Genomic DNA, 14,508 nt, shown 5'->3' on the forward strand with positions numbered 1-14,508 from the left:
GTACGCACTACCCCCTGTAGCGCCTTGAGGTCGGTTGCCGAGCAGTTGCCATACCAGCCGTGATGCAACCAGTCAGGATGCTGTCGATGGTGCAGCTGTATAACTTTTGGGGGATCTGAGGCAGTGTTCCCATTGTTTATAAAAGTTTTTCTTTATTAGGTCAAAATAAACATGTCTCCAACCCCCATATCACACAATCATAAACTGAAAATATACATGTGTACATTGTACAATCAATTGGTGAGAAAGACTGTATACATACATGAAAGGCAAAGTTGGTTCCACGGTTCACACTCTAATAATCGGTTGACAATAGAACCTCCCACAACGCAGGTAATGGCTGCAAGATGAAGTTGGTGAAGAGCAACTGCAGAAACTGGCAGTCAAAACTTGATGACCTTTGATAACATAATTTTTGTAAAACTCCTGCAGTGGACATGTAGTTGCAAGTCGAAAAAAATGTATCCCCATAATGCAGCACGGTTTGAATCGGTTACGTGCCCATTCGTTTACATTTGTTTGCAGGAAGTAATCTCTTTATTGTTTAATGCCAACGGCGTGTCAATGTTTGTATTTTATGTCTATTCGTCATAATAAGAATCTATCAAAGTCGTCAAATTTTTCATGGAGACAGTGGGGTTATGAAAAAGCTGGCCGACACACATCTAACCATATGCATTGAGGGCCAGTACAGTGCTACAACGACCTGGGCAGACAGAAGAAAAATATTGACCCTACCGCATAGTTTTCAGTTTACTTTTAACTCTAGAAACTAAAGATACACCCACTTTCTGTTGAACTGACGTGTTGAAGCGCCTGTGTAGTGGTGACGTGTCTCTAAAGTGCTTTCTTTCAGAGCGCAGAGCTTTTCGCCCGTAGTCAGAACGAAAACTGGAGAGACCCACTGTCTGACATACAGGGACCATACACTAAGAACGTAACGCTTGGGACATCATCATGGGCAGTGAGTATCCCCTAGAATGAAGTAGCTAGCTAGCTAAAGGACGATTTCACATAAACAGGAAACATTTGAATCAGATGCAAGCAATGAGATTTGTCTATGATTGGATCTATTTATGGAGGCCATTTTCATTGTAACGTTAGCTAGCAAGCATTTAGCTAGTTAACATTTAGTTTGACGACGAGTACTCCGTGTTTAAAACACATTTTGAACTCCTGTCTTCAACAACAGTGACTGCAATGAAATGGTTAACTTTGTTATTTGTCAAGAAACGAACGTTAGTATAAACGTTACCTAGTTAAATAAGGTTAACTAATTTAGCTCGCTAACGTTAGCTGTCAGTGTCAGTTGATAGCTAGTTAACTAGCTACTTACTAACATTACATTAGCTAGCTAACAGCTGTACATATATGTTAGTTACTTCGTATTATTAAATGCCCAGTCAGCTACATTGATAACTATTTAATATCTACCATTGTTACATGATCATTGATATCTCAGAGCTCGGTAACTTTGCAGGTTTATCTTGCATGGGTTATGCTAACATAGCTAGCTAAACTTGAAGCAGACAACCAGACTAGTGATGACGACGCACAGCTAACAGTCAGTGTTTGCCACATAAGTAGCTCCATATCAAAAGCAGCAAATGCTAACTGAAACCCTTCAGCTGGTATGCAAAATGTTTAATTTAACTATTTGGTATAGTGCGAAATGTTTTCATAGTCAATATCCAAAGATGCAAAACCTCTAGTTATGCATGTATCGCAATGCCACGTCCCCCTATAAATAGGTTCACTGCCCTTGATTGATGTTTATTATGGGGAACCAATAACATCCCTCCCATTGTCTGTTTTTTAGTCAAGTTCCTGGAGGTAATAAAGCCCTTCTGTGCTGTATTACCTGAAATCCAGAAACCCGAAAGAAAGGTACAGTATTTACTTCATGATGACAAGAATAGTTTTACTTTAAACTTTATAAACCTTTGTATGTGTTATGTTGTTAATGCTGTCATTTTTGCTTCCATGTCTCGCTGTAATTGTTGTGTTCAACAGATCCAGTTCAGAGAGAAGGTACTATGGACAGCCATCACTCTCTTCATTTTCCTTGTGTGCTGCCAGGTAAATATCTGCCTTTTTGTTCACACCATATTTTGTACCAGTAGAATTAATTAAATAAAAACCTCACACTTGAATGTCTGTCACGTCTATCCTCCAGATTCCCCTGTTTGGCATCATGTCTTCAGATTCTGCAGATCCCTTCTACTGGATGAGAGTGATTCTGGCCTCCAACAGAGGTGGGTTGTCACTTTTGCAGTGTAGAGACATCAAATTAGAGTAACAGGTGAATAAATGAAACGCTCTGCGAATTGATAGCTCAATCAAGGGACATATCAACGAATTAGTAACCGAGTGTGGGAATTGATAGTGTTTAGTGAATGTTGAGTTGATCAATTGGAGTGATAACTTTATCTCCGACTTGAATGGATGAATGGTGTTATTTATTAATGAATGGCTGAACATCTCTATGGCTCTGCTCTCCTGTTAACGTCCCCTGGGTCTCTCCCTCAAGGTACCCTGATGGAGCTGGGTATCTCTCCGATCGTCACCTCAGGCCTCATCATGCAGCTCCTGGCTGGGGCTAAGATCATCGAGGTGGGAGACACCCCCAAAGACAGGGCCCTCTTCAATGGAGCACAGAAATGTAAGACCACAAGCCCCACTTCCTGTTCCTAGTCTTTGACTTGATTCTGTCAAGCACGAGCATTACTGTGAATGAAGCCATAGATTCTTTAACCCCTTGCCATCTCCTACAGTGTTTGGTATGATCATCACCATTGGTCAGGCCATCGTGTATGTGATGACTGGCATGTATGGAGACCCCTCCGATATGGGCGCTGGGATCTGTCTTCTCATCATCATCCAGGTGGGCCCTCCTCCCCACCCCTCTGAGTCATATTCTTATCCCTACTCTTTACCTCCCCTATCAGATCCAGGCTTGGTCCTAATATAGAGCAAGGTTCACATCATTCTTGAATCAATCCAACCCTCTCAGATTACTTCATGGAATGTAGGAAGAATAGGTATATTTAAAGGAAGTCAAACAGGGCTTCAGTGCGAGTGGTTTGTCTCTGTCTCTCTAACCCATCTGTCTCCCCCTCTAGCTGTTTGTGGCCGGTCTGATCGTGCTGCTGCTGGATGAGCTGCTGCAGAAGGGTTATGGTCTGGGTTCTGGTATCTCTTTGTTCATCGCCACCAACATCTGTGAGACCATCGTCTGGAAGGCCTTTAGCCCCACCACCGTCAACACTGGCAGAGGTATGGGGCATTGAAACTGATGTGCCATGTCTGGGTGGACATTTAGGACAGACTTACTAATTTCCAAGTAGTAATTTCACATAAGACCAACTAGGGCTCCTATAGATCCAGACTTGGCCTTGAAACCCCCCAGGAGTATGGCCAGGTGGTCTCTAGATGTGAGGCTGATGTTTGAGTCTCTTGTCTTGTGTTCAGGCACAGAGTTTGAGGGGGCTATCATTGCTCTCTTCCACCTGCTGGCCACACGGACAGACAAGGTGCGTGCCCTGAGAGAGGCCTTCTACCGCCAGAACCTGCCCAACCTCATGAACCTCCTCGCCACTGTCTTTGTCTTTGGTGTAGTCATATACTTCCAGGTCAGTAACGCTCTTTCTTCATTGTCTGTCCTAAAAGCAGTTAAAGGAGTTGAACACATTTGTTATTGTCAGATAATTGGTCACACAATGTGGTAGATTCTTTTCTTCACCTTTTTAGTAACGTCCATTTAGACTTTATAAATGTATACTGTATCTCACCATGTCCGTATCTTCTTCCCATCTCTCCACAGGGCTTCAGGGTGGACCTGCCCATCAAGTCTGCCCGTTACCGTGGCCAGTACAACACTTATCCCATCAAGCTCTTCTACACCTCCAACATTCCCATCATCCTCCAATCTGCCCTCGTGTCCAACCTGTACGTGATCTCTCAGATGCTCTCCACACGATTCAGTGGTAACTTCCTGGTTAACCTGCTGGGCACCTGGTCAGTAAGTACACACCATTTTTTTTAAATCCCTGAACTACCATGTCTGAACTACCATGTCTGAACTCTAAACTCAATTTAACTACATTTGACATGTTTGTCACATGAACATATCTAGCAACACAGACTGTATGAGATGACCAGACGTGTGTGTTTGTAGGACACGTCGTCAGGCGGTCCGGCCCGTGCCTACCCAGTGGGTGGGCTCTGTTACTACTTCTCTCCCCCGGAGTCATTTGGCTCGGTCCTAGATGACCCCATCCATGCTGCCATCTACATCTGCTTCATGCTGGGCTCCTGTGCCTTCTTCTCCAAGACCTGGATTGAGGTGTCCGGCTCCTCTGCCAAAGATGTAAGTCCTGCTACCACATGTGCTGTACATTTGTTAGACTATGTATTCATCAACTAATTTGATTTAATTAAAATTACTCAAGTGGTTTTGATGTAGAAATCTTATTAACTAAACATTTCCAGGGCTTACGTGGGCAGCGTGTGTCAGAGGACCTGTACATGTTATGTAATCATAGTGTGTTTTGTCTCCCAGGTGGCTAAGCAGCTAAAGGAGCAACAGATGGTTATGAGGGGACACAGAGAGACCTCCATGGTCCATGAACTCAACAGGTGAACAATCTCAGCCATCTCTCTAACCTTTAGCCATAACAATCCACATCATCATAGCTTTACCAGGGTTTAATATTATACTATTCCAAACTTTCTTCAGGTAATGATTGGTGCACTACTACTCTGTGTTCCAGGTACATCCCCACAGCAGCTGCCTTTGGTGGTCTCTGTATCGGCGGCCTTTCTGTCATGGCGGACTTCCTTGGTGCTATTGGCTCAGGAACAGGTATCCTGCTGGCCGTCACCATCATCTACCAGTACTTTGAGATCTTTGTCAAGGAGCAGAGTGAAATGGGCAGCATGGGAGCCCTGCTCTTCTAGACAGACACCTGGCTGCCCACACCTGTGACGAAACAACCCTCTTAATGCACATGGACAGATCAGACCAAGTCCCCCCAAATCTCCATCTATTATTATTATTCCCATAATTTATGTCCATTTAGATTTTTTTAAATCTGCATAATTAATCTGTGATTTCCCGGGTGCTTTCTGGCATCTCCCCCTGATATGGCCTATAGAAGGTTCAGCTCGAACAGAATGGTTTGTGTAGCAAAGTGGTGGGACTGACTACATCCTGACATTCACAACCCTTGGCCTGCTCCCTCTTTTAGTCATAACGCATAGATCAATCTCTCAACTCAGTTTGCCTGATGCCTGGGACTGGTTAGCCTCCTCAGAGTCATCATCTGAAGTGTTTCTTAGCTGAATAAAATGGTCTGATCCACAGGGGGGGGGGGGGGTTGTTCCTTTTCAGACTGAGAGAAGAGTTCTGTGGCTCATGTATGCAATCATGTGTGCTACACTGGGATGACGGCAGTCCCTCTCTTACTGGACTTCTTTCCTACAACCCAACACAGTATACATAGGAACACTTTGTTTTTCTGCTTAATGTCCATCATCTCTATTACCTGGAGGATATAGATGAGTACAAGTGTACAGTATACCTTCACAGCTGGGCTCTTTGGTACAATCTTTATCTGGGGTGTTGACCTGATGGCCACTCATTTCACTGAGTAGCAAAGGAAGTTTTGGACCAGGCTCAGAACTATTCAGAATATAACCATGTTTGTCTGCCAGACGTGACTGTTTTAAAGCAGTGATCCAATATAGGATCAGGTAGAGTGTAGGGCTCTGTGTGGTCCAGCTTTGTCAAAAACAAATGTGTTTAATGTGAAAGTGTGCAGCAGTGGAAGAGTTTATCAAGTGAACCACTCAGCAGAAGGTCCTTAATGTTGAAACTGGGCGTGCGTTTAGGGAGAGGTAATCTTATATATGCCACGTTCATACCTGTTGCCCACTTTGTTGGGTAAGATTGGGTGAGGAAAGATTTTTTTGTGTGTTTTTGTCTGCTTTGAGCATGACTGTATTAAAAACACTTTCACATGTCGTGGATTTTGGTTTTCTGTATATATGCCATGCATTGAATCCATCAACAGTGTAAAATACGTTTTTTTTAATATGTAAAAAAATATATAATAGTATGCTGTTCCGAACAAATGTATTCCGGGAAAAAAAAGATCTTTCTCAATAAAAACTCATTTTAGGGAAAAGTTGTTTTTTCTTTGTCTGTAAAGATTATACTAACAATTTGAATTATTGTCTGGATAAATCCATCACAACACACTTAGAGCAAAGTAGCTTTGTGTCACATGATGAAAATAACTTTCCAATATCTGGAAGTCTAAACTAATGGTCGACGGTGTAAACCAACTTGCTTTCTTGTATCTAATCTACTTCAGTCAAGATTATTGTACCCCACAGTGAAATTCGGGAGGGGACTGTGGTACTCTTTCTGTCTGTCCCTTAAAGCCGATTTATGCTTGGTGTTGAGGCTCTGTATGGAGGTGTAACCGATGTGCGAGGGCCGCGGATTTTGTGGAGCGATGGGTAACGATGCTTCGAGGGTAGCTGTTGTCTATGTGTGCAGAGGGTCCCTGGTTCGAGCCCAGGTAGGGGCGAGGAGAGGAAGCAAAACTGTTAGAGGGTGTGATGCAATTGCTGAGCTTGCGGAGGCCAAATCGAGCTCAGTACACCTCCCAAATATTTTAAAAAGGGTATAGCTCCGCATTGACATGATTGGTTGACGTTAGGTGGAGGTGGAAGGTCCTGTATAAACACAAACCCACTTCCTTAACAACAGCTCTGCTCCGTGAAACGCATGAAGTATGAGTGCCCTGACTTCTGCAGAGGCCGTATGACAGCATTTTAAGTCATACCTGTACATTAAAGCCGATTTATGCTTGATATGGCCATGTGCCCCGAAGACTCTGTATGGAGGGTTGTGTACCGCATCGCAGTGCGCCTCCCAAATGTTTTAACAATGCGGAGGGCTCCGTATAGCTCTGCATTTACATGATTGGTTGACAATTTATGTTCATCAAATGCCAATGTATGGTCATTCAAGAATCGAATTGGCCATACAGTATTTACTGCAATGTGGCCTCTACAGAAGTCAGGGCATTCATACTTGCACTTCGAGAAGCAGAGCTGTTGTGAAGGAAGTTGTCAAGGAAGTGTTTGTGTTTATACAGGACGTATAGGCCCCACCTACCGTCAACCAATCATGTCAGTGCGGAGCCCTACACATTGTTACAAAATTTGGGAGGCGCACCGTGATGTGGTAGAGCTTGATTTGGCCTCCGCTAGTTGGACCATATTGCATCAAGCATAAATCGGCCTTAGTCACACGAGTATGTTAACTCCGTATTGACGTTGAGGTTTAAAGTTGTAGCGGACTTTTCTTAGCGGATTTACATTCAACGCGAATTGAATTATGGGGCGTGTCAGGCCCGACGTGAACATAGTTGTACACTCGTAAACTCCATTAGAAACGAGGGCTGAGCGGCTTAAGTTGCAAACTTCCCTTGCTTGGCTAATCATTTGGACCGACGACAAATATGGCTGCGGGGATTCCCCCAAGGGCATATGACGAGGGTGTGTCTTTTAAGTGTTTGGACTGCAACCTAAGTGTTTGACGGTTCCCTAAGAATTTATGTCAGGAACTAAGAGGGGCAGCTAAAATGGGTCCTTCGTTCTTACGTCCTCAGATGCACTGACACAAAAAAACGTGGGTTATGTGAACGATGAAGTAGTTGTGAAACAGCTAGCTAGCTATACAATACCAAATTATTCTCCTTTTGTAATTAATAAAGTAGTATAACATCAGTCGGGAAACTCGGCACTGTAGGGACACCTTGAAGGGCACAACACGTCAGTAGACACCACACCGAAGAAATGTCCTCAGGCAAGGAGGAAGGTAACGTTACTTGCTGTGTGAATGAATGACCGCTTCTCTTCAAACTGGTTAGATGCAGTAGCTAGCTAGCTAACGTTGCTCGATCATTGTATTTTATAATTATGATTCTATTTAGAACGAGGCATTGTTTGTCTCCAATGCTTGTAGAACCAGTTTCAGCCAGAGACAGATTTAGACAATCTATGTCGCTGATTTCAGGCATGGTGTGTGAGAAATCAGTTTCAGTACAAGTAGACGGACTGCTGTCGGTGTGATAACTTATGAATGGGTGATTCTGCAACTACGGGCACTTCTATGTCTTCGGGTCAATTTTGGGGATTTTATAAATAATAGAACAAATACAAATATTTGTATGTTAAGTTCACACTGTAATCACTCTACTTTTTTTAAACACCTCTCTATCAAGTATTTTAAGTACTGTTCAGATGCATTTTATACCTCAATTTCACTATTTTGCCCTTGTCCCTGACCCAGACTTTTAAACTTCTATGTTTTTCTATGAGAGAACATTAATAATTACACATTATATAATGTTATGTACTACAGAGTCAATTAAATAAAATCTATATCAATATTTATTGTGAGTATGCCCATTTATATTGTTTCTTTTACATAAAATATACCTGTCCTTTGGGAGTGGTGTCATTTCCACCATTAAGGACGAAATACCTCATTAATAAAGTTTTTTTCAATAGAATGTTAATTTAGTTACCATGGAAACATATTGTGACACTGAAGCACATGCCTGCAGTGGACAGTTGTTCCAGATGTGATGTCCAGTAGTTGAAGGAAAATCGAGGTAAATATTGCTTGTGTAGAGAATATTTGAATTGTTAGTCATTTCCAAACAGGCTATAATTTCTTTAATTTGTGGTAGAACTTTTGGGGGGGAAAAGTATATTTTAATAATTTAGTTTAAATGATATGCTAGCTTTAATACTAACCAAAGCATGCTAAGCAGTCTGTCGATTTTCTTCAGAAACTGTAGAAGTGTCATTTCCATCACAAACTTAAGTGTGGTGGAAATGAGACAAATCCATTATCTTACTTGTTTTTACATTGTTTTCTTCTTTAGGCTTATTTAATCATGTTTTAAATTAATTTAATCTAGAAAATGCTCCAAGGTGTGCACAAGTTGAAAACTAAGTAGTATTTGTCTTTATTCTTAGAAGATGCCACATAAAACAGCACAGAGGTCACAGACATATAGAAACAAAATAAAAAATGATCCTATAGGATACCAGGAACATCTGCAAAAAGGAAGGGAGAAGTGAAATCTATCTCTGAGCTTACAAAGCGAGAACAAAGAAACAAGAGAAGGCAATGGTAATGCAACCAACGGAATAGAAGACAGACTTTTTAAAGAGAACCGTTGCAATGGAGACCTACCTATCAGGCAACACACCACCTCAGTCACCAGATGACTTGCAGCCAGAACATGAGGCTAACATACCTACCCCTAACTTGCCTGCCCCTGATGCACACCCTGATACCCCTTCCTCATGGTCTGCAACAGGAATGAGAAGTCGAATACTTGCTGGAAGGAATAAAGTTGGAAGATTTCGCTCAAAAGCATACAGAGATCTTAGTATGACAAACGTCAAACTTGATAATGCTTTACGGAAAGCTGAGAAATACAAAAAAAGGTATGATCGACTGATGAACAAAATGGAGACAAGATTCCCCAAAGACAAAACAGCAAATGAAGGGACCTCCGAAGAACTTGAGAAGGATTTTATTGTTTCAAAATGCCATCATTGCAGAGTTAAAACAAAAGTATAAAAAAATGTCCAGTGCCAAGGACAAACAAGTGGCTTCAAAAATGCTCAGAGGCAAAGTATGGCTTGGTCAAAGCCACAAACAGAGAATTTGGATTTTCAGCAAAAGCAATGAGGGCAAATGAAAACAGGCCATCAAGTCTTCAATACTCCAGGAAAAATCAGTGTAACAGAATTAGCACTGCCACAGAAGAGAAAATCACTAGATTCTATGAATGTGATGACAACAGCAGAGCAACAAGAGGGAAAAAGGACCCACTAACAAGGAACAAGTACAAATGTATAAGAAATCCATTATAAATCAATTGTATGATATTTCATTTTCAACTAAAATGGATGTTTAAAGACGTGATGGAAATGACATTTGTCTATGGCTGTCTGGGGGGAAATTACAAAAATATATACAATCCTGAATAGGATGATCGAAGCCATTCTCGGATATAGTTTCTAGACAAATCAAAGACAAGTACAATACTGGTAAAATGGTTTTTGAATAACTTTTAATTTCTGAAAGTTTGCATGGCCCAAGTGCCCGAAGTTGCAGAATCACCCGACTATAAATTGGTCGGCCATTAATTTACATCACATGACTGTATAAGTGAATAGTATTTGATTGGACATATTAGGGTTGACTAACTTCAGTCCAAAATCCTCTTCATGCCACTTAAGTCAGCGGAGACTGATATCTGCCTGTCCTCTCCACACCAGGTAAGGACCGTGTCATCTTTGTGACTAAGGAGGAACATGAAACACCGAGCAACGCTGAGCTGGTGGAGGAGGATCCTGATGACCCCTATGAAGAACGAGGTGAGTAGAGAGGAGTAGTGCTTCTCAATTAGATTACATTAGGCCCAGATTAGCTCAATTGTTAACTAGATTGACATGAGGACATGCCCCATGCCTTACATGTTTTCATTGGTTTGTTGTGACATTGGCCAGACTTGCTGACCTCTTATAACCAGTAACCTAATAGATTTGCACTCCTTTCTGGTATAATTAGTATCTGTTTCCCTTTTTCTCTGTCTCCTCCCAAGGTCTGATCCTGCCCAATGGGGAGATCAACTGGAACTGCCCCTGTCTGGGAGGGATGGCCAGCGGTCCCTGTGGAGCATCGTTTAAGGAGGCCTTCTCCTGTTTCCACTACAGCAAGGAGGAGGTGAAGGGCTCAGAGTGCCTGGAGCAATTCAGGGGCATGCAGGAGTGTATGCAGAGATACCCAGAACTCTACCCCCAGGAGGACGACAAGGAGACCCAGGGAGGGCCATCTGAAACGGATCCCTCCAAACAAGACTCTGCCCCTGAACCAACCACTACCCCTATACCTGCAGCCCCTGTCCAAGACTCTAGCCCCTCCACCGCCCCTGCTGACACCCCACCACCCTCAAACAGCTCAGCCTCAGGCTGAGCATGATTCACGACAAGCCCTTTCTATGGATGTGTTAAGGTGATCCTTTTTGTATCAATTATTTAAACTGATAAATTAAAGTGTTGACTATTTCCCCCCCCACTCTAACCCAGATTGGGTTTTCCTCATAGAATATAAGAGACTTGTAGAGGGAGGAGGGTAAGAAAAAAGATGGGATAACTTTATTCTAGGTTTGTGTATATTTCTCTTTTTGCTCCTTCAGGAAAAAAACAAGACCATGTGTGCTGTGCTATCCTTTGCCATTACTAGTGTTCTGTTTTTGTATTGATTGTTCTCTTTACTATAAAGTCCATTAGTAATTGCTTTTTGTATTTTAAAAACTTTGTTTCTACTTTTTCTTTATTTTTCCATTTGTCTTTTATATTTAATTCACATCTGGTTTTTCATTTTTATTTTCCAATTTTCTCAGATTCTGTGGGTGCCTTGCAAAAGTATTCAGACCCCTTGGACTTCTTCACATTTTGTTGTGTTGCAAAGTGAGATTAAAATTGATTTAATTATTTTTGTCAACAAATCTACAAAAAAGTTGAATAGAAATTAAATAACTAAAATATAGTCATTGCATAAGTATTCAGCTCCATGAGTCAATACATGTTAGAAACACCTTTGGCAGTGATAACAGCTGTGAGTCTTCTTGGGGTAAGTCTATAAGAGCTTTACACACCAGGATTGTGCAATATTTGCCCATTATTATTTTCAAAATTCTTCAAGCTCTGTCAAGATGTTAGGGATCATGGCTAGATTTTCAAGCAGAAAAAAAAGTTTTGCCGCAGATTTAAGTCAAAACTAACTTGGCCACTCAGGAACATTCACTGTCGTCTTGGTGGATTTGGCCTTGTTGTAGGATATTTTCCTGCTGAAAGGTGAAGTCTTCTCCTAGTCTCTGGTGTAAAGCAGACTGAAGCAGGTTTTCCTCTAGTGTGTTGCCTGTGCTTAGCTCCATCCCGTTAATTTTTATCCAGAAAAACTCTATTTGCTGATGTCAAGCATATCCATTCCATGATGCAGCCACCACAATGCTTGAAAATAAGGAGGCAGTTACTCATGTGTTATGTTGGGGTCAAATCCAACACAAGGCGTTGCATGAAGTGTATTCCTTTGCTGTTTTTTTTTTTTTTTTGCAATATTCATTTCGTGCCTTGTTGCATACAGTTTTGTATGTTTGTATTCTTTTCACTCTGTCATTTAGGTCATTATTGTGGAGTGACTACAATGTTGATCCAACCTCAGTTTTCAACCATCAGACATTGCACTCTAGCTGTTTTAAAATCACCAATGGCCTCATGGTAACATCCCTGAGCTGTTTCAACCTGTCCTGCAGCTCAGTTCAGGAGGACGACTATATTTCTTTATGTGTCTGGGTGGTTTAATATACACAGAGAACAAAACATTAAGATCAACAGCCTTAAGACAATTGGGACATGGATTATGTATATGGGCAAGACAAAAGATGTAAGTGCTTTTGAACGGGTATGTTATAAGGCGCTAGTTGCACCGGTTAGTGTCAAAAACTGCAACGCAGCTGGGTTTTTCATGCTCAACCGTTTCCCATGTGTATCAAGAATGGTCCACCACCCAAAGGACATCCAGCCAACTTGACAACTATGGGAAGCATTGGAGTCATGGGCCTGCATCCTTGTGGAATGCTTTCGACACCTTGTAGAGTCCATTCCCCGACGAGTAGAGGCTATTGTTAGGGGGAATTGGGGGGGTTAGTCACTCAAAGATATGTAACTGATGTGATTTGTTAAACCAAATGTTACTCCTGAACTAATTTAGGCTTGAATATATTAATCCACTTTGATATTTCAGATTATTTTGTCTTAATTGTTGACAAAAAAAATGACAAATCCATTTTAATCCCTCTTTGAAACACACAATGTGAAGAAATCCAAGGAGTCAGAATACTTTTGTAAGGCACTCTATGTATTGTTTCTGGATAGCTGAAAGCTTAAAAATATATATGAAATGGGAACACAATAGAAGCTACAGTGCCTTCAGAAAGTATTCAAACCCCTTAACTTTTTCCACATTTTGTTGTGTTACAGCCTGAATTTAAAATGGATACAATTTCAATTTTGTGTCACTGGCCTCCACACAATACTCCATAATGGTAAAGTGGAATGTTTTTACAATAATGGATAATGAAAAGCTGAAATGTCTTGAGTCAATAAGTATGCAACCCATTTGTTATGGCAAGCTTAAATAAGTTCAGGAGTACACATTTGTTTAACAAGTCACAAGTTGCATGGACTCACTCTATGTGCAATAATAATGTTTAACATGATTTTTGAATGACTACCTCTGTACCCCACACATACAATTAACAGAATTCATTGTATGTGTGGGGTCGAACAGTGAATTTCAAACACATTCAACCAAAAAGTCCAGGGAGGTTTTCCAATGCATCGCGAAGAAAGGCACCTCTTGCTAGATTTTTTTTTTTTTACCTGACATTGAATTTCCCTTTGAGCATGGTGAAGTTATTAATTACACTTTGGATGGTGTATCAATACACCCAGTCACAACAAATAGACAGGCGTCCTTCCTAACTTAGTTGCCGGAGAGGAAGGAAACCGCTCGGAGAAAACTGAGGACATATCAACATTGTAGTTACTCCACAATACTAACCTAATTGACAGTGAAAAGGAAGTCTGTACAGAATAAAAATATTCAAAAACATGCAACAAGACTGCAAAAAAACTGGCAAAGAAATTAACTTTTTGTCCTGAATACAAAGTGTTATGTTTGGGAAAAATCCAATATAACAAATTACTGAGTACCACTCTCCAAATGTTCAAGCGTAATGGTGGTTGCATAATGTTATAGGCATGCTTGTAATCGTTAAGGACTGGGGAGTTTTTCAGGATAAAAAATAAACACAATGGAGCTAAGCACAGGCAAAATTCTAGAGGAAAATCTGGTTCAGTCTGCTTTCCACCAGACACTGGGAGATGTAGTCACCTTTCAGCAGGACAATAACCTAAAACACAAGGCCACATCTTCGCTGGAGTTGCTTACCAAGAAGATAGTGAAGGTTCCTGAGTGGGCGAGTTACTTTTTTGACTTAAATCTACACTGAACAAAAATATAAACACAACATGTAAAGTGTTGGTCCCATGTTTCATGAGTTGAAATAAAAGATGCCAGAAATTGTCCATACACACAAAAAGCTTATTTCTCTCAAATTGTAACAGATGAGAAGAAGGCAGAGATTATGTCCAAAGCGTTTGTTCAAGTGCATAGCTCGGCAAATTTGTCAGAGGAGGGGTAGAGGAGAGCGAGAGAACGAAAGAGGAGCATCCTGGAGTGCTAGATAGGATGTAAATGATGCGTTGAATGAACCATTTATCATGGCAGATGTGAAGAGGGCAATAGGTAAGGCTAGGTTAACTTCACCTAGGAAAGAT

At 41.3% G+C, this 14,508-nt stretch overlaps 2 protein-coding genes across 3 annotated transcripts; both read left to right on the forward strand.

Annotated features, from left to right (window-relative positions):
- The first annotated feature begins 801 nt into the window (after nt 1–801).
- Nucleotides 802–5,115, forward strand: LOC106565561 (protein transport protein Sec61 subunit alpha). Its single transcript, XM_014132823.3, has 12 exons — nt 802–964; nt 1,820–1,887; nt 2,014–2,079; nt 2,177–2,255; nt 2,531–2,662; nt 2,775–2,884; nt 3,123–3,276; nt 3,472–3,632; nt 3,824–4,021; nt 4,178–4,369; nt 4,562–4,638; nt 4,773–5,115. The coding sequence occupies exons 1-12, from the start codon at nt 958–960 to the stop codon at nt 4,957–4,959; spliced, it is 1,431 nt and encodes a 476-aa protein (XP_013988298.1). The 5' UTR covers nt 802–957; the 3' UTR covers nt 4,960–5,115.
- Nucleotides 5,116–7,227: 2,112 nt separating this feature from the next.
- Nucleotides 7,228–14,256, forward strand: LOC106565560 (mitochondrial intermembrane space import and assembly protein 40-A). Of its 2 annotated transcripts, XM_082959242.1 has the most exons (4): nt 7,228–7,894; nt 10,381–10,479; nt 10,707–11,116; nt 11,508–14,256. In XM_082959242.1, exons 1-3 carry the CDS (start codon nt 7,873–7,875, stop codon nt 11,075–11,077), a joined length of 492 nt encoding a protein of 163 aa, XP_082815368.1. In that variant the 5' UTR covers nt 7,228–7,872; the 3' UTR covers nt 11,078–11,116; nt 11,508–14,256. The 2 variants fall into 2 exon arrangements, with proteins under 2 accessions (XP_082815368.1, XP_013988296.1); XM_014132821.3 differs by having other exon boundaries at nt 10,707–14,256.
- Nucleotides 14,257–14,508: the final 252 nt, after the last annotated feature.

This window comes from Salmo salar, chromosome 12, assembly GCF_965601325.2.
Source record: "Salmo salar chromosome 12, fSalSal1, whole genome shotgun sequence".
In the NCBI taxonomy this organism is placed as follows: Eukaryota; Metazoa; Chordata; class Actinopteri; order Salmoniformes; family Salmonidae; genus Salmo; species Salmo salar.